The sequence below is a fragment of the Parastagonospora nodorum genome, assembly GCF_000146915.1.
Source record: "Parastagonospora nodorum SN15 chromosome Unknown scaffold_5, whole genome shotgun sequence".
In the NCBI taxonomy this organism is placed as follows: Eukaryota; Fungi; Ascomycota; class Dothideomycetes; order Pleosporales; family Phaeosphaeriaceae; genus Parastagonospora; species Parastagonospora nodorum.
The window spans coordinates 59,639-79,342 of record NW_001884553.1 but is presented as its reverse complement, the minus strand read 5'-3'; the positions used below and the strand labels follow the sequence as shown (position 1 = coordinate 79,342).

At 53.1% G+C, this 19,704-nt stretch overlaps 10 protein-coding genes across 10 annotated transcripts in view; 5 read left to right on the top strand and 5 right to left on the bottom strand.

The window, feature by feature from the left end:
- SNOG_03359 (hypothetical protein) overlaps positions 1–1,209 on the bottom strand; it is a gene marked incomplete at both ends in the record, with an annotated part of 2,285 nt that extends 1,076 nt beyond the window's left edge. The window contains 2 exons of the mRNA XM_001793875.1: positions 189–887; positions 947–1,209. Of these exons, the coding sequence (XP_001793927.1) occupies positions 189–887; positions 947–1,209 (962 nt within the window). The remainder of the gene's footprint in view (positions 1–188; positions 888–946) is intronic.
- Positions 1,210–2,082: 873 nt separating this feature from the next.
- On the bottom strand, positions 2,083–5,786 carry SNOG_03358 (hypothetical protein; the record flags this gene model as incomplete). Its single annotated transcript, XM_001793874.1, has 8 exons — positions 2,083–3,140; positions 3,214–3,464; positions 3,514–3,670; positions 3,778–4,872; positions 4,966–5,032; positions 5,082–5,483; positions 5,534–5,667; positions 5,723–5,786. The coding sequence occupies 8 exons, from the start codon at positions 5,784–5,786 to the stop codon at positions 2,083–2,085; spliced, it is 3,228 nt and encodes a 1,075-aa protein (XP_001793926.1).
- Positions 5,787–7,181: 1,395 nt separating this feature from the next.
- On the top strand, positions 7,182–8,315 carry SNOG_03357 (hypothetical protein; the record flags this gene model as incomplete). Its single annotated transcript, XM_001793873.1, has 1 exon — positions 7,182–8,315. The coding sequence occupies one exon, from the start codon at positions 7,182–7,184 to the stop codon at positions 8,175–8,177; it is 996 nt and encodes a 331-aa protein (XP_001793925.1). The 3' UTR covers positions 8,178–8,315.
- Positions 8,316–9,015: 700 nt separating this feature from the next.
- Positions 9,016–10,680, top strand: SNOG_03356 (hypothetical protein; the record flags this gene model as incomplete). Its single annotated transcript, XM_001793872.1, has 1 exon — positions 9,016–10,680. The coding sequence occupies one exon, from the start codon at positions 9,016–9,018 to the stop codon at positions 10,678–10,680; it is 1,665 nt and encodes a 554-aa protein (XP_001793924.1).
- Positions 10,681–10,972: 292 nt separating this feature from the next.
- SNOG_03355 (hypothetical protein) lies at positions 10,973–11,894 on the bottom strand (the record flags this gene model as incomplete). The annotated part of the gene is made up of 2 exons (XM_001793871.1): positions 10,973–11,089; positions 11,144–11,894. One exon carries the CDS (start codon positions 11,892–11,894, stop codon positions 11,184–11,186), a length of 711 nt encoding a protein of 236 aa, XP_001793923.1. The 3' UTR covers positions 10,973–11,089; positions 11,144–11,183.
- Positions 11,895–12,185: 291 nt separating this feature from the next.
- Positions 12,186–13,652, top strand: SNOG_03354 (hypothetical protein; the record flags this gene model as incomplete). The annotated part of the gene is made up of 3 exons (XM_001793870.1): positions 12,186–12,408; positions 12,461–13,331; positions 13,517–13,652. 3 exons carry the CDS (start codon positions 12,186–12,188, stop codon positions 13,650–13,652), a joined length of 1,230 nt encoding a protein of 409 aa, XP_001793922.1.
- SNOG_03353 (hypothetical protein) lies at positions 13,379–14,242 on the bottom strand (the record flags this gene model as incomplete). The annotated part of the gene is made up of 3 exons (XM_001793869.1): positions 13,379–13,996; positions 14,090–14,169; positions 14,221–14,242. The coding sequence occupies 3 exons, from the start codon at positions 14,240–14,242 to the stop codon at positions 13,379–13,381; spliced, it is 720 nt and encodes a 239-aa protein (XP_001793921.1).
- Positions 14,243–14,758: 516 nt separating this feature from the next.
- Positions 14,759–15,947, top strand: SNOG_03352 (hypothetical protein; the record flags this gene model as incomplete). Its single annotated transcript, XM_001793868.1, has 3 exons — positions 14,759–15,659; positions 15,713–15,778; positions 15,835–15,947. 3 exons carry the CDS (start codon positions 14,759–14,761, stop codon positions 15,945–15,947), a joined length of 1,080 nt encoding a protein of 359 aa, XP_001793920.1.
- A 955-nt stretch (positions 15,948–16,902) lies between these two features.
- SNOG_03351 (hypothetical protein) lies at positions 16,903–18,135 on the bottom strand (the record flags this gene model as incomplete). Its single annotated transcript, XM_001793867.1, has 4 exons — positions 16,903–17,376; positions 17,427–17,578; positions 17,632–18,030; positions 18,090–18,135. 4 exons carry the CDS (start codon positions 18,133–18,135, stop codon positions 17,053–17,055), a joined length of 921 nt encoding a protein of 306 aa, XP_001793919.1. The 3' UTR covers positions 16,903–17,052.
- A 633-nt stretch (positions 18,136–18,768) lies between these two features.
- On the top strand, positions 18,769–19,686 carry SNOG_03350 (hypothetical protein; the record flags this gene model as incomplete). The annotated part of the gene is made up of 2 exons (XM_001793866.1): positions 18,769–19,193; positions 19,221–19,686. The coding sequence occupies 2 exons, from the start codon at positions 18,769–18,771 to the stop codon at positions 19,684–19,686; spliced, it is 891 nt and encodes a 296-aa protein (XP_001793918.1).
- Positions 19,687–19,704: the final 18 nt, after the last annotated feature.

Genomic DNA, 19,704 nt, shown 5'->3' with positions numbered 1-19,704 from the left:
CGAGCTCGGGAGTCCAGTAGCACGATAGAGCTGCTCGTAGGTCTTGATGCCGTCGCGCTTGGGGTTCGCGGGCGCCCACTCGAAGTCCATGACGCCCTCGATCTTGATGGAGCTCTTGTCGAAGCAGGTTCATCCTTGGCAGTTCGTAGATAGCGATGGAGGAGCCTTGTGTCATGCGGGCGACGTACTGGTCGTCGGCTGACCACTTGAACGTTGGCCATTGCATCTTCTTCTTGACGGGGTTGCCCTCGGCGTCGGTGCCCGCGGGCACGTCGATGGTCTGGAACGACCGCAGCGGCTTGCCCGTGGCGATGTCCCAGATGATGTAGTTCTTGCCGTCGTCCTCGAGCGAGAGCGACGGGACGGGGTTGTTCTCGTCGACCTGCAGCGGGCGGTGCGACCAGGTGGTGAGGTACTTCTCGCCGGGTGAGTAGTCGACCAGGTTGACGCCGGGATGTGCGAATCGCTTCTGTCTGCTCCACGCCTTGCCACCCCACAGCTGCACACCCTGCGCGTGCATCGATGTGAGATAGGTGCCGCGCGGCGACCACTGGATGAAGGACTCGGTCCAGTTCTCGCGGTCGACAATCTGCTCGGGCGTCTCCTCCTTCTCGTTCCAGAAGATGCCCACCTTGTCGGCGCGGTAGAAGGCCATCTGGTCGCGGCTGTCGGGGTCGCCGAGCCACCACCTCAAGTGCTCCTTCTGCTCGAACGGCGCAATCTCGGGGGCGTGGTACTCCTCGTCGATGCGGCCCTCCTTCCCGTAGCGGTCGATGTCGGTGAGCTTGTTCACGGCCATGGTGTGCTTCTTGTCGAGCGCGGTTCCGTGCAGCTGCTTGACGGCCGCGACCGCCTCGGCGGGCGCGCTGTACTCGACAAAGGCATATCTTTGGCAGTGTTAGTATGTGCGTATGCCGCCCACATTCCCGATTCCCGCCAAACATACCCCTCAGTCTTGCCATTGTCTCCCACGGGCATGTGCACGCCGTCCTCCTTGACCTTGCCCACCGTGTTCAGTTTGCGCAGCACAAACTTGACCAGCTTGCCCTTGCTGTCCTCGGGCACCACGGGCAGGCCGTCAATCACCACAAACGCATCGAGTCCCTCGTCGAGGCGCACTTGGAATTGTTCTTCAATGTCGGTAAAGTCGATGTTGGACTCGTCGAACTCGTCGTCGTCGAGCGGCAGGTTCTCGTAGGATGGCGCCATGGTTGCGGTTGTCGTGTGGCTTTGGTGGGGTCGCTGGCTCGTTATCACTTTCGCGAGAGAGCGTCAAAATTCAGCGTGCTGCCCTCGTCGCGCGCTAGTGGGGTGTCACGTGCCGTGGCTTCGTCTCAACCTTGGAACCACTTCCGGCTCAGCCACGACATGTGAGTCACGGTAACGAGACGGATTGCATTTTGTTGAAGTAAATAATACATCCTAATCAAGCATGCATGCCATGTCAGAGTCAGGCGCTGGTTACACTCAACAAAGACCACGGGTGATGCCTTGACTGACTGACTGACTGACTGACTGACTGACTGACTGACTGACTGACTGACTGACTGACTGACTGACTGACTGACTGACTGACTGACTGACTGACTGACTGACTGACTGACTGACTGACTGACTGACTGACTGACTGACTGACTGACTGGACTGACTGACTGACTGACTGACTGACTGACTGACTGACTGACTGAGTCAAGAGACCTCATGATTCTGCCATTACTCATTACTATGTAGCTGACAGCCTAAGCCAAGTTGAACACACGCATAATATCCACATGAAAGCAGTCGTGACTCAGCCGTCTGACTGTTCGCCAACACATCTCTATTTCTCCACACCATCTCCTGTCAACCCCGGAAATATGGTACATCGAATCGAAGCATAATGAAACAAGGCAGTCGTGAAAAAGTGTGAATCTCGAATCGCTGCCGCCCGCCCTCGTCTACATGGTCGTCAATTCCGTGTCGCTTGAACGCCAAATAACATAACATCGGCATCAGCCTGTTGACGCCCATCGGACGATCCCACTACACGCCGCCCACGGAAGGAAAACGCTAGATAACATAGTTTGTAAGCACCGGCCTCGACTAAAAGCCGCGCTTACCTTCAGATGCTTCGGAACTGGGGCTCTTCACCAACCTGCCGCTGGCTGAGACGCGCTTCTGCAGTCGAGCTTCGCGCTCGCGAGCCCTCTCTGAAGGTGTGCTGCCGTTGCCCGCCATGATATTGGGCAGGGCGCTTGGTAACTCTGCAGAAGAGTTGTGCAGAGCCACAGGCGCAAGTCGCTTGCCTGCACGCTGTTCCGTCTTGAAGTCGAGATAGGAACGTGCCGATGTGGTGAGTGGGATGGGTGCTGGCAGCGCAGGAAGTTCAGCTCCGTTCTGCAGTAGCAGTTCAGCCACTGAAAACGGCTTGCGAGCAGGCTGTGGGGTGGCTGGTCGAGCTGCGGGGCCTGGAGAGGTTGCTGGAGAGGCAGATGCAGAAGGCGACGCGGGATCAGCTGCCGCAAGTGCTAAGAAGACAACATGTGTGCCGCGAGATCGATCACGCGAATCCGGGCTGGCTCGAAGCGCCAATGCGTACAACACGCTCGCAATGTCATTCTTCTTCACAGAAGCTAACAACATGTCTTCGGGATTGTTGTAGTGGGACATCGTGGGCGAGATGGGCGAAACATATGCCCGGTCCGAGTACTTGGCCGTGATGAAGTGTAGACGCTGCTCTCGCGTTGACATCGGTCCAGGCTTTTGCGCGGGGTCAAGCCGTGCCTCCCAGATCAGGTTGCTGATACGGTTGCCAATCTTCAGAAGTATCTCAACAATATCTGGCGTGAAAGACGTGACGTCCAATGTGAGCGAGCGCACTTTGGTGATGTGTGTTCCGAGCGATCGATGAATGCCACTACACTCGATGCATATGATGATACCGAGATTGATGGACACCCAGTCGACTTTGATCTCAGACCCGCAGTCTGCGCAAACCTTGTTGCTGGGCTCTGCGTCACGCACCTGCTTGAGTAGCTTGCCTTCTTCTCCAGTGTTGCTCGGCTCCCTACCGTAGCTGGGGCGATCGCCGACGGTCGCGTGTCGTGCAGGGGCCTTGGAGTTGTAGTTGTTACGATGACTTGACAACGAAGGACTCTTGCCGGTCACAGACTGATGCAATATCACGTCGAGTTTGGCCAGGCAGAGAGTCTGTAGAAGGCCTGTCGCTCTTACCGGCAGTTTCTACCGCAGTCTGCAGGGCGTTGTTGACTGCATTGATCCACGATTTCATGTCGTCCTCATTTGTAGCCTGATACACGCGAGTGTACTGTGGTGTGATGACCTCGAAGCAAAATCGACGGTCTGCATTCCGCGCTTCACGCACCGAGGCCATGCGAAGGTCAATTGGCTCCATGTGTAGCTCAAGGCTCTGCTTCCAGTTGGTGTACTCAGAGAGCTTGCCTTGGTCGAGAACTACCCAGAATCTGATTTCCGTTAGCTAAGGTCCACGAAATAAGCTGCTCTGGAACTTACTTATGCCATGCTTGTTTATTTAAGCCCTTGGGATCAACATGGCTTCCTGGTCGACTCAACGCCCACAGCAGACCTTCCTTACGATGGGCACCGTGGATACCTTCGGGGATAGCGGTGAGGTCCTTCTCTTCGAGATCTCTTATTCCCTTGAACTTGTCTGGGAGAGGAGTTACAGTCGCCAGGCTAGCACGCCTCGCTTCCGGGCTCTGTGGAGAAGTCACAGTCGGGACACTCCCTGTTGATGCACTTTGGGGGTGGGCTGACTGTGCTGTGAAAGACTCGGCCCTGTGTTTGCTTTGCGGCCAGGGAGATCGACTTCGGAGTTGACGGATGTTTTTGCCGCGGTGCCATTCACACCGACTGCAGACGCAATCTGCTGAACAGGCGGCTCTTCGAAGGTCTTCTTAGTCTTTTCCAGCGCCCGCCTCTTTTCCTCTCGCTCAGTCCTCTGTATCTGAAACTCCTTGTCCGCTTCTTTGACCTCAAGACTCAGCGCTTCAAGCTGCGGCAACATGGTGTCGATCTTCTTTGCCGTGTCCAAATAGTACTTCGCCTGCGCATCTGCATATCGAGTAAGATTAGACAGAATGTCTTGGTCCTTCCTGCCACCATGCAGATCTTGCATAAACGAGGAATAGTCGAAACGCTTTAGCTCAAAGTTCCGCCTCTTGGTCTGATACTTGGAATCGGTTTCAGCGCGCTTCTTCTCCTTCAACGAATCCGTCCTCTGTCCAAGGTAGCGGCCGAGATATTGGTAGTAGTCTTTGCTCTCTTCTTCGAAATCCTTTCTCTTGGTTTCGGCCTGTTTGATGTCGATGTTGTACAGTTTGTGTATTGGGTCAATAATCGACTTCTGTATGTTGGTCGTGTTGGTGCGCTCGTATGCCAGAATTTCCTTTGCAATCTTGTCGAAGTAGTTGTCGATCGCGGGTTGCACAGCGTTCGCATTTGACGCAGACGCCTCCTTTAGTGCATCGATGAGGTCTGACATTGCGTTGTTGCAATTGACTTGCGCCTCCAATGCGGACTCGGCCCGCTTCAGGACCTTCTTCCATCTTGTGCGCATGTTGCCGGTCTTTTGCTCCAGGGACTTCATGGTGGCCCTGAAAAGAGGGCCATCCTCAGTCTGGCTCAGATCTTCTCCAGGTCGCGACACATCTAACCTCAACGGCATGCTGTTGCTTGTGAGAGTCGTATTCTGGCTCGGTACCAGTGCCAGCGCATTCTCGGGTATAGATTCGAAAGTGGGCGATTTCGGAGGGATGTTATCCCACTCTCTACCCTCGTCCGCTGAGTCGCTGACACGTGAGTCGATTGACTGTGTGGAAGGCACGCGCAAGCGAGGCGGGACACTCAGATCTAGTCGTGGCGATGGTGATTTCGGGCTCTGGCTGAGTCGCACTGTGTCTATCAGAGTCAGTCGCTAGTTATCTTGCAGAGAATTAAGCTTACTTTGCACCCAGAACGCGAAGTTCGCCAGCGTTTCTAGCTTGTGCGCTCGCTGGTCATACTCGACAAACTTCATGATGTTAGTTGTATGCGGTGTGTGCAGAATGTATGGTACAAACACTGCAGCTGGTGCGCCAACCTCCACCGCGAGACTCTGTAGCCTTGGGAGGGGTCCATTTCCAAGACCACTGAAACTGCACTGAAGTGCTGCCATCAGTCGAATAATCGCCGACCAATTCGACCTGCGGATTCTTGTGAAGATTTGGGTTCGCCTGAAACTCCCTGGTCACCAAGTTCTCCAGGTCCTTCGAGCTAGACGCAAAGACGAAGGTCAGGCCATTGATGACCGTGTCGACCAAACCCGTGGGTGCGATCGTTGACGCATTGTTTACATTATATATGCTGGGTACCGCAAGATGCTGTCGAATGATGAAGGTAAAGTTGAACGTGAGCTCTTCGTCGTTCGGTAACCGAATAAGGAAAGACGGTGGTCCGTCGCTTGGTGATGATGATTCGGGGTCCTACAAACATTGTTTAGCATCGCAGCCACAGGGGACCTCTGAAACCATACCTGGATGTAGTCTATGACACTCTCGTCGCCAAACTCTCGTCGTGCGCCATACCGTGTTGCGGGGAAGGCATTAGGAGTAATGTTCAGCAGCGTGCGGTTGCGGGCATTTGTGATGTTGACAGAAGCGACAGAGACTGGGGCCAGTTAGCAGCGCATTCCATAATACCCTAACTGAGGGATGCTACATACATCGCGTCTGGTCGCGCAGATAAAGCGCGCCCTCTTCGCCTGCTTTGCTATTGACAGCCCCCATGCCCAAGGACCGCGGGAGAGCTTGCTTGAGATAGAAAGAGTCCCTCGGGGTAGCTCACGTCGCACTAATCGAGGTAGACAAGCACTGCAGCATGCCTTGGTCCCAGGAGGCAGGAGGGAGAAGGGTCTCAAGAATATGGCGCCGGTTCCGCTGTAATCGAGGTGGAGCTTAATTAATATGGGGTCGCTACCGGCGCGCGCTTCGATCGTGGAGGGGAGCGCAACGCGCTATGATTAGAGCACGCGGGGTCGAGTCGAGTCCGAGTAAAAGGTATATTTGGGGGTGAATAAAGCTTGTCAAGTAAGACTGAGAAGCTGCGCAATGCTTCGGGATTTTACAGCGCCAGTCGAGTGCGGTGGGATGTTGGAGAATAGAGGGGCTGCTAAAGGCGGCAGGAGATCGTTGGTTCGCTATGGTGGGCTGTGTCGATCAGACAGGGCAAGAAGGACTCCTGCAGTTGCAATGCTTCACTGCCCACGCCATTGACATGTGGACACGGGTCACGCAGGAACGTCAACTGGCGGGACACGGGACAAAGCCGTTGGCCGCATGCTTGCATGATTGTGCTGCACAGCGCTGCCTGATGACTCCAGCCACAGCTTGCGTCCCGTTTCTCGTCACTTGGACACAGGCAGGCAGAAGTATTGATTGAACACGCAATAACGTCTATTTCTATACCAGACCAAAGTAGTGTTGTAAGCATTGTTGATCAGCTGCAGAAACAAACATTCACTGAACCATAATCTGCTTGTTATTCATACTTGAGACCTTTGACCTGGAAAGACGTCCCCGCGATTTCCAGCAGCGCCCAATCACGCGGAGCTCCTCCTGCAGCAGGAGACCCTGAAAGTAGCCAGGAACAGATGATATCATGCAGGTGCACTCCTCCACAGCTTGGCCTTGAACACCAATCCTCTCATCTCGCCTTGACCTGAAGAATCCCTTTGATTTCCCTTGCAAGACTTAATGCATTGTACTCAATTTCCGATCGCTCGGTGTTGGCGCCTGACATATGTCGGGGAACCAAAGGGGGGAATGATCATCATTAGGCCGTTTTCTCAATCCTGCCCAATCAGAACCTCCGCCTTTTCGCCGAACTTTTGACTTCGAGATGCGCCTCGCCTTCGTCATCAAGCTTCGAGCATAGTCGCAAGACAGCACGCGACATAGTTTCCAGGTCTTGATTGATCGTGGAGCATCGCATCGCCTAAATTTGAAATCAGACGAATCGAGTCACTTCAACGTAAGTGCAAGTCAAGTGTGCGTGTAGCACCAACGTACTGATTCGTCTTCAGACATTGCCGACGCAACAGGAAGAAAATAATCAAGATAGTCTTCTTGAAGCTCTATTACAATCGGGCATAATTTTCCCATTGTAATCTTGCGACGCAAATCATGGCTCTCCGCCTTCCTACGCTCCGTCACTGCTTTCGCCAGTCACTCTCAAACCCACGCTTCACACAACGCCGTTGGGCGCAAGTTCAAGATGTCCGCCTACTTGCAACACATGGCACCCAAGAGCGCGTATTGGCCAAATACAAAGAGAAGCTCGAGCGAGTAGCCAAAGAGAAGGGCTTGAATGATGTCTCAGAGCTCAAGGAGCAATACAAAGACAAGATCGAACAACTACGGAAACAGGCAATTGTTCCTGGCGCTACGGGGCCACTGACACCACCACCGTCACCCGAGTTGAACGCATCGCAAGCATCAACATCACCGAGTGCGAAGTCGCCATGGCCGTCACCGCCTCCTCCACCAACGCCTCGAGACTCAACAGCACCACCCCCCGGCGTCAAGACACTGAACTCCTTCCTCGACCTAGAAAAAGTCCGTGACCTTCCATTGAAAGAGGTGCAAGCTCTCTGGCGCTTGAGACATGCAGGAAACCCACAGTCGATTCACTTTGCCGTCCCCGCGAATGTTTTCCGATCACTCCTGCAAACCGCAAAACAACATCCCGCATTTGTCCTTCCCGTGCCACGCGAAATTCCCGTCGAGGGCGCCGAAGCATCCCCAGAAGCTCCGAAAACCCAACAAGCCGCGGAGCTGCACTACCTGCAATTCGCGCATCCGCATGTCGACACCACTACTTTGCTCTTCACGTCGTTGGCGGAGTTTAAGCTGCGCGGCGAGTTCGCGAGCCCGCATACCACAGTTACTTTCCACCAAGAGCTGGCGGACAGTCACGATGTGGTGCTGGGTCAGGGACTGGTGATTGAGAACAGGGGCGTTAGCCTTGACGAGGCGAGGTGGTTGGTTATGTGCATGCAGAAGTTCTATGTGCAGAGCGAAGAGGGCAAGGGTAGAGGGGAGTTGCTGAATATGTTCACGAGGGGCGACAGTGGATTTCAGGTGGAGAGGCTGATTGATGAGGCGGAGAAGATATTGTAGATGGTGAGTTGGATGGGTGATGAGTGCATGATAGACATGATTGTATGGCACAACGACCGTTCTGTCCACGTCATCCCTCAATAGGGTCATCAGATTCCGAGTCTTTGGGTGTGCAAGGTAATACACTACAGGAAACTCAGATTTGTTTCTCAATCTTGTGTTGTGATGTGGTTGGTCGATTGGACTGGCATCTTTAACTCTTTCGGCTACATTGACCGACCTGATTAACCTCAGGTACCTCAAAACAGATGAGTGGTTTTTGTAATCAATGGCTGGAGTTGTAGAAGGCAGCTCAAATACGCGTATCGCAGCAGGCGTTTCTTGTTCACATCGCTATGGTACGGTGAGTATCGTTTCACGCAAAACAACGGCAGATATATGTAATTTTGCAGTCGGTTCAGGCCATAAGACATAAGATCAGTTGAAACGAGGCCATAGGTCCCCTCATTAACTGATTTGCCTAGCGACACTTCGTGTATCGTGACCAGAATGCGGCTGTGTTGAACCATGTCATTACCAATTCTAGTCGGCAAATGACGCTAGTAATATATCGGCCAATAAGGATTGTGTGCACTGCGCTGAGGGCTGCTCTACGATCTTGCTATGATGGTACCTTCTCCCCTTTGGGAATGCCGACTGTCACGACACAATGCGTAACAATATGCTACACGGCTTTGCTAGGTCGCAACTACCTGTACTCAACTTTCGCTCGTTAATTAGCAACCCATCTGTCTGCTGCACTACTCAACAACCGCTCTCAAGTTCTGCTAAGCCAATAGCTGGCATTGCCCGGAAGAGCAATATCAGCAGCATACGTCGATATAGCGCCCAGGTCAAAATGAAACAGAAGGAAATAGCTAATGACGAGGTCGCCCAAATGACAACCTGCGGTAAAACCTGCGACAAACAATCTTTGTTCTCCTACACGGCAGGACGATTTCTCATCAACGAAGACATGCGAATGGAGGAACGTCATGTTGAGTTCAACGACGAAGCTCTGCAGCGTGCAGCCGAAGCCTCCGTTGGCAACAAACATGGCAAGGTTGTCAGTACGAAAAAGCTAGCCGAGGGAGGCTTTAATCGAGTCTTTGTTCTCAAGTTGCAGGACGGTTTCGAACTGATCGCCAAGATCCCATACCATATAGCCCGACCAGAATATTTCGCTACCGCTAGCGAGGCCGCCACTCTTACGTTCCTTCGGTTGAAAGGCATACCTGTCCCGGAAGTATATAACTATTCCGCAACAGTAGAGAATCCTGTCGGCACTGAGTATATCTTTATGGAGAAATCTCCAGGGGTTTGCCTCGCATCCAAATGGGTGACCCTTCAAGACCCTGAGATACGGAGACTTGCGCATAGCTTCGTTGAATTGGAAAAGAAACTTTTCGAGATTCCTTTCAGCGCCACAGGTAGCTTGTACTTCAAGAAGGACATCCCTTCTAGTCTACAGGCTCCACTGTACGCAGAAGAAGGTGCTACCGAAGCAGATCAATTTTGCATCGGGCCTATTGCCGACTATATGTTCTGGTACGGTAGAAGGGCTGGGCTAAAGTTGGACCGTGGACCATGGAAAAGCCATGTTGAATATCTTCAATCGATAGCAAAAAAAGAGATAGATTGGACGCAGCGTTACGGCAGACCGATGGAACCCGACTTCCCCCACAACGATTTGGGACTGGGAGTTCAACGCCCAGAGGACTATCTCAAGCTTTTAGAGAGCTACCAGTTGTTGACACCACACCTGCTGCCGAAAGATCCCGCACACCATTTTAACCAGCCTACTCTTCGTCATCCTGACCTCACCCCCGGTAACATGTTTATAACACCCGAGACCGGTCGGATCTCATGTCTTATTGATTGGCAGCACGCCATCATCCAGCCACAGCTCCTCGCCGCTGGCTACCCTCGCGCATTCGAGAACCCAGACGACGAGCTTTCCCCTGAATTAGTGGAACCTCAGCTTCCGGAGGACTTGGCATCCTTACCAGCAGAAGAGAAAGTGGTGGCACGCGAGCTCTATCGCCGGCGTCTCCTCTTCTTTGGTTACCGCGTGCTCAACGGCCATTTCAACCAGCACCATATCACGGCTCTACGTGACCCTCTTCTTCTCGGTCGTCAGATGCTCGTGGATAGGGCTGGCCGTCAGTGGGAAGGCAATCTCATAACTCTTAAAGGAGCCATCATACGCGCCGCCGAATTCTGGGAGCACTTACCCGACGTTGACGATATTAAGTGCCCGATACGGTTTGATCAAACTGAACTGGACGAGTTCGCGGAGAATGAGGACAGCTGGCTGAAGATGAGCGTAGCCGTAGAGCAGTGGCAGAAGAGAGTGTGTAATATGACCGAGGAAGGGTGGGTCCGAAACGAGGATTATGAGGAAGCAAAGAAAAAGCTTCAAGACCTGAAGGAAGAGATTCGACTACAGTGTGAAGGGGATGAGGAAGACATTCAAGCGTTCCGAAGAGGCTGGCCGTTCCGAGATCGCGAAGAAGTTGATTGAAACTTGAGAGGGATTGTTTGTGCAGTGGCATCATGATCGAATCCTAGGCTGAGATGAGGCCGACGACGTCCCGCATGGACAAAGCTGTGATAGAATAGATTGAACGGCAAGAATACCCAAGTTGAGAGGGGACCGGAACTGCGATCCTGACTGGGATAGCGCGTGCCACCTTGGTGTTAGGCGCCGGCGTTCGGCAGAATCTTTCTGTGTTTTCAGCGTTGTGAAGGTCGCTAAAAAATGTTTGGGCTGGGTCGTTGCATCCCATGTTGCTGGACGGGTGCAAGGAGGCGGATGAGGCGAGATGTTACCATTGAATATTCTACCGTGGAAAGATACTAGCACAAGATATCCTGCTGTGCACAGTCAGGGGGAAAACACATGTTGTCCAATCCCCAGATCTTTCAGGTCACTGTTCTCACACTCAGATATCAAGATATCAATCCATTCATGATACAAATCTTACAGAGCTCTTCTCATTCCATACGCTCTACCTTGCCTTCTCCTTATTTCTCGGCGGCCCTCCTCTTCGCCCTGACTTCCGCCTTCCTCCTCTCACCACCATCAACCTTGTGGCCCCTCCGCTCTTCCCAAATGCCCTCCTTTAACTTTATCCTCGCTTTCAGGCCATCGCTCCCCTTCACAGGCTCCACGAAACTGCCCTTGATCGTCTTCGCACCCTTGACAACCACGCCTTGCACCCTCGGTAATGTCTCGGGCGGTGCATCAGGCGCCTCAGCACCCACGGGCACATTGACGACGAATCTCCTCGTGCCGGGATCATGCGTGGCCGTCGCCGCTGCGGATCTCGGGCTAATCGTGTTTCCGAGCGTTGGGTTTGGTGGTACGGGGGCTTGCACGATTTGCAACTCCGCCACGCCGTCCGATACATGCTTGCAGTCGCCTCCAATGCCATATTCGCCATTCCTAAACTTCTCTCTCCAGTGGAGCAGATACCGCCTTGAGCGTGCGGGCTCGACGCCGAGCTCTTTTAGTTGCGGGGATGTGAGGGTGAAGAGGGCTTCCCACGAGGGGATCTTGGTTGCGTGGGCGGACAGGCCGCGGCCGATGGCGCTGAGGAAGGCGGTGTGGTCCGGGATGAAGGGTATGGGCTTGGGCACGGGGCGCATGGGGATGGAGTGCTGGAGGTTGCGCACGCATGTCTTTGGTATGGAGACTGCGGCTGTCGCGTTGAGGAGAGGGCGTCTGAGGATCATGATGGCGGTGCTGTAGATGAATTAGCGGATTTATACAAGCAGAAGGGGCAATTGAATCGTACACCGTGGAAGAAATTCGTAGTTTCAATGCGCCGTCAACACCGGTCGATATACGCGAATCGATGTCTTCAGCGTGGTTGCGGCCGTCGTCAACTTTTCGGAGGAGCCAAGACGCCCGTGCTCCACCACAGCCGCATCATCGCGCCCCACCACCGCTCCGCGCCCAACAACCACACCTCACGACACCTCATCGCAGTAGTAGAGAGTCTCCTATTGCACCTTCACACCACAATGGCCGCCCCCGAAGTCCACCACCTCTTCCACCACCCAATTGCGGACCATTCCTTCTCTGCCGACCGTCAGACGCTGGCCGTAGCTCGCGAGAACAACGTCGACCTGTACGCGAGGTCGGGCAGTGGCTTCAAGCTCCAGGATGAATTGACGGGCCACGACAAGACGGTCACGGGTGTGGACATCGCGCCGAACTCGGGCAAGATCGTGACGTGCTCGCAGGGTGAGATGGGAGCTGTGGAAGCAGCACACCAGGCAGCTAACGACGTGTCCAGACCGCAATGCCTACGTCTGGGAACCCTCACCGCAAGGATGGAAGCCCACTCTAGTGCTTCTCCGTATCAACCGCGCTGCCACATGTGTCCGCTGGGCTCCCTCCGAGACCAAGTTCGCTGTCGGCTCGGGCGCCCGCCTGATCCCCGTCTGCTACTTTGAGGAGGAAGACAACTGGTGGGTGTCCAAGCACATCAAGAAGCCCATCCGCTCCACCGTCACGTGCGTCGCATGGCACCCGAACTCGGTCCTGTTGGCAGCCGGCTCGACCGACGGACACGCGCGTGTCCTGTCTTCCTTCGTCAAGGGCGTCGATGAGCGTCCAGAGGCTTCGGCGTGGGGCGAGCGCCTCCCCTTCAACACCGTATGCGGCGAGTTCTTGAACAACACTGCTGGATGGGTGCACAGCGTCGCCTTTTCCCCATCTGGAAACGCCCTTGCTTTCGCTTCCCACGACAGCACGCTCACCGTTGTGTACCCCGGCGGCCCAGATCAGCCTCCCAACGCCGTTCTCAGCGTCAGCACCCAGGTTCTTCCCTTCATGTCGCTTGTGTGGAGCACCGAGGACGAAATCATCGCCGCGGGCTACAACTGCGAGGCTTACCGTCTGCAAGGCAATGAGCAGGGATGGCAACTCGCCGGCTCGCTCGAGTCCAAGGGCCGTCCTGGACTGACTGAGGCACGTGAGGAGAGTGCACTGAACATGTTCAGGCAGATGGATCTGAAGGGCAAGTCTGGCGGCACCGATGACACCAAGCTCAAGACGGTGCACCAAAACACCATCAACACGATCCGCAGCTTCCAGGAAGACGGTGGAAACGTGACCAAGATTAGCTCCACTGGTGTCGATGGACGGGTAGTCATCTGGTCATTGTAGATTCAAATCACAAATACATAGATAGAGGACTTGATTGTCCTTTCTACCAATCCACAATCAAACTCCATACCCAACAACTTCTCCCTCTCCCTCCCCCTTCAAACCCTCCACATTCCCCCCACCCCATCCTCATCTCCACCTCGCCAAAATAATTCACTCCACCCACCGTCTCAAACCCCAGTTTCCCAAACAACCCCACACTCGCCCCATTCTCCTGCCCGATCTTGACCCGCAGGTACTTGATATACCGCTCGCTCCGCTCGTCGCTGCCCAATCTGTACTCTTCGAGAATGGACGAGATGTTGGAGGAGATGTAAGACAGGAAAGCGCGTACGGCTTCTTGCGCGAAACCTTGTCTGCGGGAGGACTGTGCTGCGATCATGATTTCGATTTCGCCTACGACTGCCTTTTTTCCCTGCATCCCGTCTACTTCATTCTCTTCTTCCTCGTCTTCGTATAAAAATAAGTTTACGTCGCCGATCATTTTGGTGGGGGTGTCGTGGATTTCTGATTTGATGGCAGGGGATGAAGCGGAAAGGGATGGGGATGGTGCGAGACAAATTATGAATGTGAGTTTGTCGTGATCTAGTCGCCAGGATTGTTGCATTGCGTGTTCTTCGGACAGGGTCAGGGGGGAGGATGCGGTGGCTTTTTGGATTTCCTGGACAGTGTTAGTAGGGAGATGAAGAAGAAAAGGGACGTGGTTTAAAGAAAAGCAAGAGTGGGATGAGAGGAGGGCATGTAGTGTACTTACTTCATCTTGCATCCATGAGTGGTAGGTGGGCACGTGGTGCGTGCAGTATGGCACGAGGAGGATGCGTGGGGTGAGGATTGCTGGAGAGATGTTAGGTGGGTGAGAGGGAGAAGGAGGGGATGTATGATTACCTTGGTGTTCGTTGATTTTCATGATGGTAATTCTTCTGGATTAAGCGATGTGTGGTTGGTTATGAAGGCCAGTAAAGTGACGGCTAGTGGACTATCCAGAAATGTTGAACTTCCAGATGATCGACTTAATCGGATACTAAACACTGCTGCTGTGGGCGGCAATGGAGTTTTGCAGTAATAGAGATCCGATACTGATCAGACAGCCTAGATTCTAATTATCAGCGTCTTGTAATTGAAAGCCAATACTTACACATACCCGGATTGTATATGGTTGCGAATCTGATTGGTGGATGTCGAAATCTTGCGTAGAAAAACCTACCATTTTCGATTTTACATGGTATCGATCTAGGCTGGATGAGGCAAGGCCGACTTTACATGGATGTACATCAGCTTACCTCTCCCACCATCACTACGACAACATCCCATACAAACCTCACCCAAACCCTCAAAAACACAGGTCCAAGCGTTTCAACCACAATCCAAAAACCTATCCCAAGAAAGAGAAGGAATTCAATAATGCAATAATCCCCAACCAACAATGTCCCACACAAACATCCTCATCACCGGCGGCTGCGGCTTCCTAGGAACGTCCCTCATCTCCGCCCTCCTCGCCACAAACCGCTACTCCATCACCGCAATCGACATCACCCCACCTTCCCTTGGCACCCGCACCTTCCCCACCACCGTGCGCTATGTGCGCGCCGACGTTCTGGACCCCTCTGCCCTTGCAACCGTCTTCGCCGAAGCCCAGCCCGCGATTGTGATCCATGCCGTTGGCGTATTCCCCGTCGGCGTTGCGAGGTACAGCATGAAGGGTAAAGATGCGGTGTTCAAAGTCAACGTCGAGGGCACGCGGAATGTTGTAAATGCCTCGCGCGAGTGTGGGGCGAGGGGCCTGGTGTATACGAGCAGCACCACCGTCGTCGTCGACGATCTCGCAAATGATTTCCGCAATGTGGATGAAAATTGGCCCGCGGGGAATGTGGATACGAGTTACGGGCAGAGTAAAGCGCTGGCGGAAGAGGCTGTGCTTGCTGCGAATGACGAGGCGTTCAAAACGTGTGTTTTGCGTGTGGCGCCGATGTTTGGAGAGAACGATACCTTATTCATACCGACGGTGCATGGGTTGATCGCGGCGGGGCAGACGGCCTTTGTCATTGGGACGGCGGAGAATTTGCAGGATTTTGTGTATGTGGGGAATGCAGCAGATGCACATGTCCTTGCTGTTGCGAACTTGTTGAACTCTCAGACTGTGGCAGGAGAGGCACTGTTTATATCTAATGGCGAGCCGATATCGTTGAGGGATTTGTGTCTGGCGATTTGGAAGGAGTTTGGGCATGTGCCAAAATACAGTGTTCGGATACCCGAGGGCATGGCGTGGTGGATTGCGGTGATCACGGAGGTGGCAGGCTGGGTGACGGGGATTGAGGGCACATTGAGTAGGGGAGTTGTTAGCGAGGCGTGTAGGGATCGGTATGTTAGTATTGTCAAGGCGGGACGGTTGCTGGGATATCGTCCGCGAGTTGGGCTGGTGGAGGCGGTGAAAATCAGTTGCGAGGTGAGTTTCGCAGTGTTTGTATGCTGGTTAGATAGGATGCTAACGATTGTGTACAGCATTATCAGAAAAGGATCCAAAGTCGTTCGGTCGTATCAAGAAATGCAGAAGAGTGGAGATGACGTATTTTGACGGGATGCAGCTCTATCGCTCAGTCCGCATCTACCGCTGAAACAGGTCCAATACAGTAGCTAGCAGGATACAACAACGCGGAATTTGTGCTAAACGTCGAGGACTCTACCCATTGCAAATTTCTAAGTATGCCCTATGGAGGTTACGCAAGATCGGGGAGAAGGATGACTATGAGTTCAATGCATTTTTTTTGCCAGCACGCAATTTTACTACACAGCCCGGTCGAGCAAGTTGAAGGCACCTCGAATTCGATGACTACTTTTCTACTAATTTGCCTATTTCTTATTCTTCAAGAGTTAGTTCACACGGCATAAGTACTGTCCTACAACATAAGAAATAAGAGTAAGCATACATATCTCTTCACTTGCGAAAGCTCTATTCGAAGCTCTACAGAAGACTTCTAGGCAAGTCAATATCACGACTGCGTTCGCGCGGTCAAGTAAGAAACCTGGCTCAACGACCTCGCGAAGTAGCAAAATCGAAAAGCACCAAATCCTGCTATTTCTTGAAGCAGTTTACCAAACTACTCTACGCGCTCAATCTCCTTCTAAATCTACTACCTATGCTTTATTTCTCTGAACTTGCTACCTACCCTATTGTGACTTGCTCTTTCGCCAAATCAAAATAGTGCCATTTCGCTAAATCGAAACAGTCTGCTCTTTTGCTAAACTAAAACAATGCTCTTTTGCAAAATTAAAACTACACTCTTCGTAGCCTAGGTTTGATGTGCCCCAGAGTCGTTAATCAGATGCTCCAAGGACATATTTCAGAAGACTTGAGGGTCATGTTTGACACGGTGATGCTAGAGTTTGAGGCGATTTTGCATTTTTCGGGGAAAACTGCAACTTCTCAAGGCTAGATATGTAGAAAGGAGGGAATGAGAGAGCGCTGACAGAGTTAACGGCACGTCATTTCGTTTGACTTGGAGATAATTCTAGAGCTCAGTTTACCAATCTGTCGATTAAGCAGACCACGACACAAGAGCGTTGAATGAATGAGTTTACTGTAATGTATTCGCTTACACACTCAAAAATACAAAGTCGACCAGAAGTGCCGAAACGCACTTATGTACATAGAAAAAAGTACCCGTTCATGCAATTCCTTCCTTTTCTTTCATCTTTCATCCTTCCTCTTCCGCATCAAATCTAAGTGAAAGCCATGCTCTTCTTGATCTCGGCAATCGCCAACGCGGGGTTCAGTCCCTTGGGGCATGTCCGCGAGCAGTTGAGAATGGTGTGGCAACGGTACAAGCTCATGCTGTTGTTAAGCGCATCCTGTCGCTCGGCCAGCTTCTCGTCACGCGAGTCGGCGATCCAGCGGTACGATTGGAGCAGGACGGCGGGGCCGAGGTACTCCTCCTGGTTCCACCAGTACGATGGGCAGGAAGTGGAGCAGCAGGCGCAGAGAATGCATTCGTAGAGGCCGTCGAGCTTCTTGCGGTCTTCCTTTGTTTGGCGGTATTCGCGGCCCTGGGTGGATGTTAGCATCTGGCTGGGGGAGTTGTGCTGAGGAAACGTACGTCTGGCGCAGGTGTTGTGCGCTGCAGGTAGGGCTTGACGGAGCGGTACTGCTTGTAGAAGAGCGTCATGTCAGGGACAAGGTCCTTGACGACGTACATGTGCGGGAGTGGGTAAATGCGAGTCTCCTTGGCAGTGTCTGTGGGAATGCGGCCTGGTGGTTGTTAGCACGCCAATCTCTTCTCTACATCCTATGATCCAACGTACAAAGACATGCCAGTGTGTTGACACCGTCAATATTCATGGCACAACTTCCGCAAATTCCCTCTCGGCAACTCCGCCTGAATGTCAAAGTCGGGTCGACCTCGTTCTTGATCCTGATCAATGCGTCGAGCATCATGGGTCCGGTCTTGTTGAGGTCGAGCTCGTACGACTGCATCTTGGGCTTGGAGGTTGGCTCGTCGGGGTTCCATCGGTAGATGTGGAATGTCTTGACCTTGGCGCCCTTCTCCAGCTCAGGCTCGCCCTGTGTCGACGTCTTGGTCTCCGGGACGGGTTTGCGGGCTGCATCTGGTACAATCGCTTCGGCTGTCTTGGAAATGGGCTCGCGGGCGTGGACATCGCTCACGGAGGCGAAACCGCGGGTGAAGGCAGCGGGCCGCACGGCTATGATGTAACGGTTAGCACCCAATAATCGCACATTGTGAGTTTCGCAGGAGTCGTACCTGTCCGTCGCGTAGCCAGGCGAGTAAATGCGCGTAGTGAAGCCATGGTGGTGGTCGTGTGTGGAGTGGAGATTGTGGATTGTGGGATGGCTTGGGCAGAGTCAAGGTGTTGCGTTCATCGAAGTTCTTAGACCGAGGGAAGTGGCAAGCCAATCACATGCTCGGAGAAATCAGCGAGTAAATCGGGACAAAACGGCTTCCTGTCTTCCGATCCGCCACGACGGCCGCTTCGTCGTGAACGTCAACATTTGACTTGTTCATCTCGGACCTATTTCCGGTCGTATTCCCATCTCCACTCGGCTGCTTGGGTCGGCTGATGAATTGCCTATTCGAGACCCTGTTTCAACTGCATATCATACATGCCAAGTGTGGTGTTCGTCTTGACTGCGAGGATAAGCCACCGTGACGCCACAGAATGGGGCATGCTGTTCATGGCACAATGCATGGCTCCACAAAATACCAAGTGAATTGCAGATCTCGTGACTTCACATAACCAACCTTGGAGATGTCGCGACTGCTCTTGCATCACCTGTACCCCACGATACTACTCCAAATACATCCTGTACCTCGCTGCACGCCCATCATACCCAACCAAACAAAATCTATCCTTTCCATGATATCAAGCCTGTCGAAAAGATCACACCTGTCGACTAGCCCAAACGTTTCCATAACACCGAAAATGCCCACAAAACCCCGCCGCTCAACCCACTTCATCCTCGACTTCGACGGCACCATAACCCAATCCGACACCCTCAACACCCTCGTCTCCATCGCCGCATCCTCAAAACCTGAATTCCCAACCCAAGAGCGCTGGAAAGCCGTTGTCGATGCCTATATATCCGACTACACCGCAACCCTGGAGAAGCTCGCTCCCAATGGCAAGTTTCCGACGACTGTTGGAGGGGAGAAGAAGTTGTTGAGAGATTTGAAGGCCGTTGAGCAGAGGAGTCTGGATCGCGTGTTTGAGGCAAGGATATTTGAGGGGGTGACGAGGGAGGTGATTGAAGAGGGGGCGGAGAGAGCTGTTAGGGGTGGGGAGGTGGGGGTGAGGGAAGGATGTGTGGGCTTTATGCGATCAATCTTGGCCTCGAAGGAAGACAAGCTGTATGTTTTGAGTGTGAATTGGAGTAGGCATTTCATTGCTTCTTGTCTGAAGGCTGCGGGTGTTCTGGTGGATCCTGCTGTTATTCTCGCGAATGAGTTGGAAGGCATTGCAGAGGAGAGGGCTTCCACTGGCCAGATTAGTCCCGAGGGTTCGATGAAGATTGTCTCGAGCGGGGACAAGCTACAGTACTTGGAGCAGATTCGGGAGCAGGGCACTGCGCGTATTGTGTATATTGGCGATAGCTGGCCAGATATCGAATGTCTACTCGCAGCTGATGTGGGTATCTGCATTCGAGACGAGCCGATGGGGAGTTCGCAGAGAAAGTTGGCGGAGGCATTGGAGAGACTGGAGGTTGCGTGTCCTCGTATCCTTGACCACGACGGTAGCGCTCAGTCGCAAGTTGTTTGGGCGAAGGACTTTTCGGAGATTTCGACGTGGTTGGAGAACCACCGTTTTGAAGCTGAAAGTACTAGGGCAGGGACAGCCGTGTGAAGATGCAGCTGTTGGTTC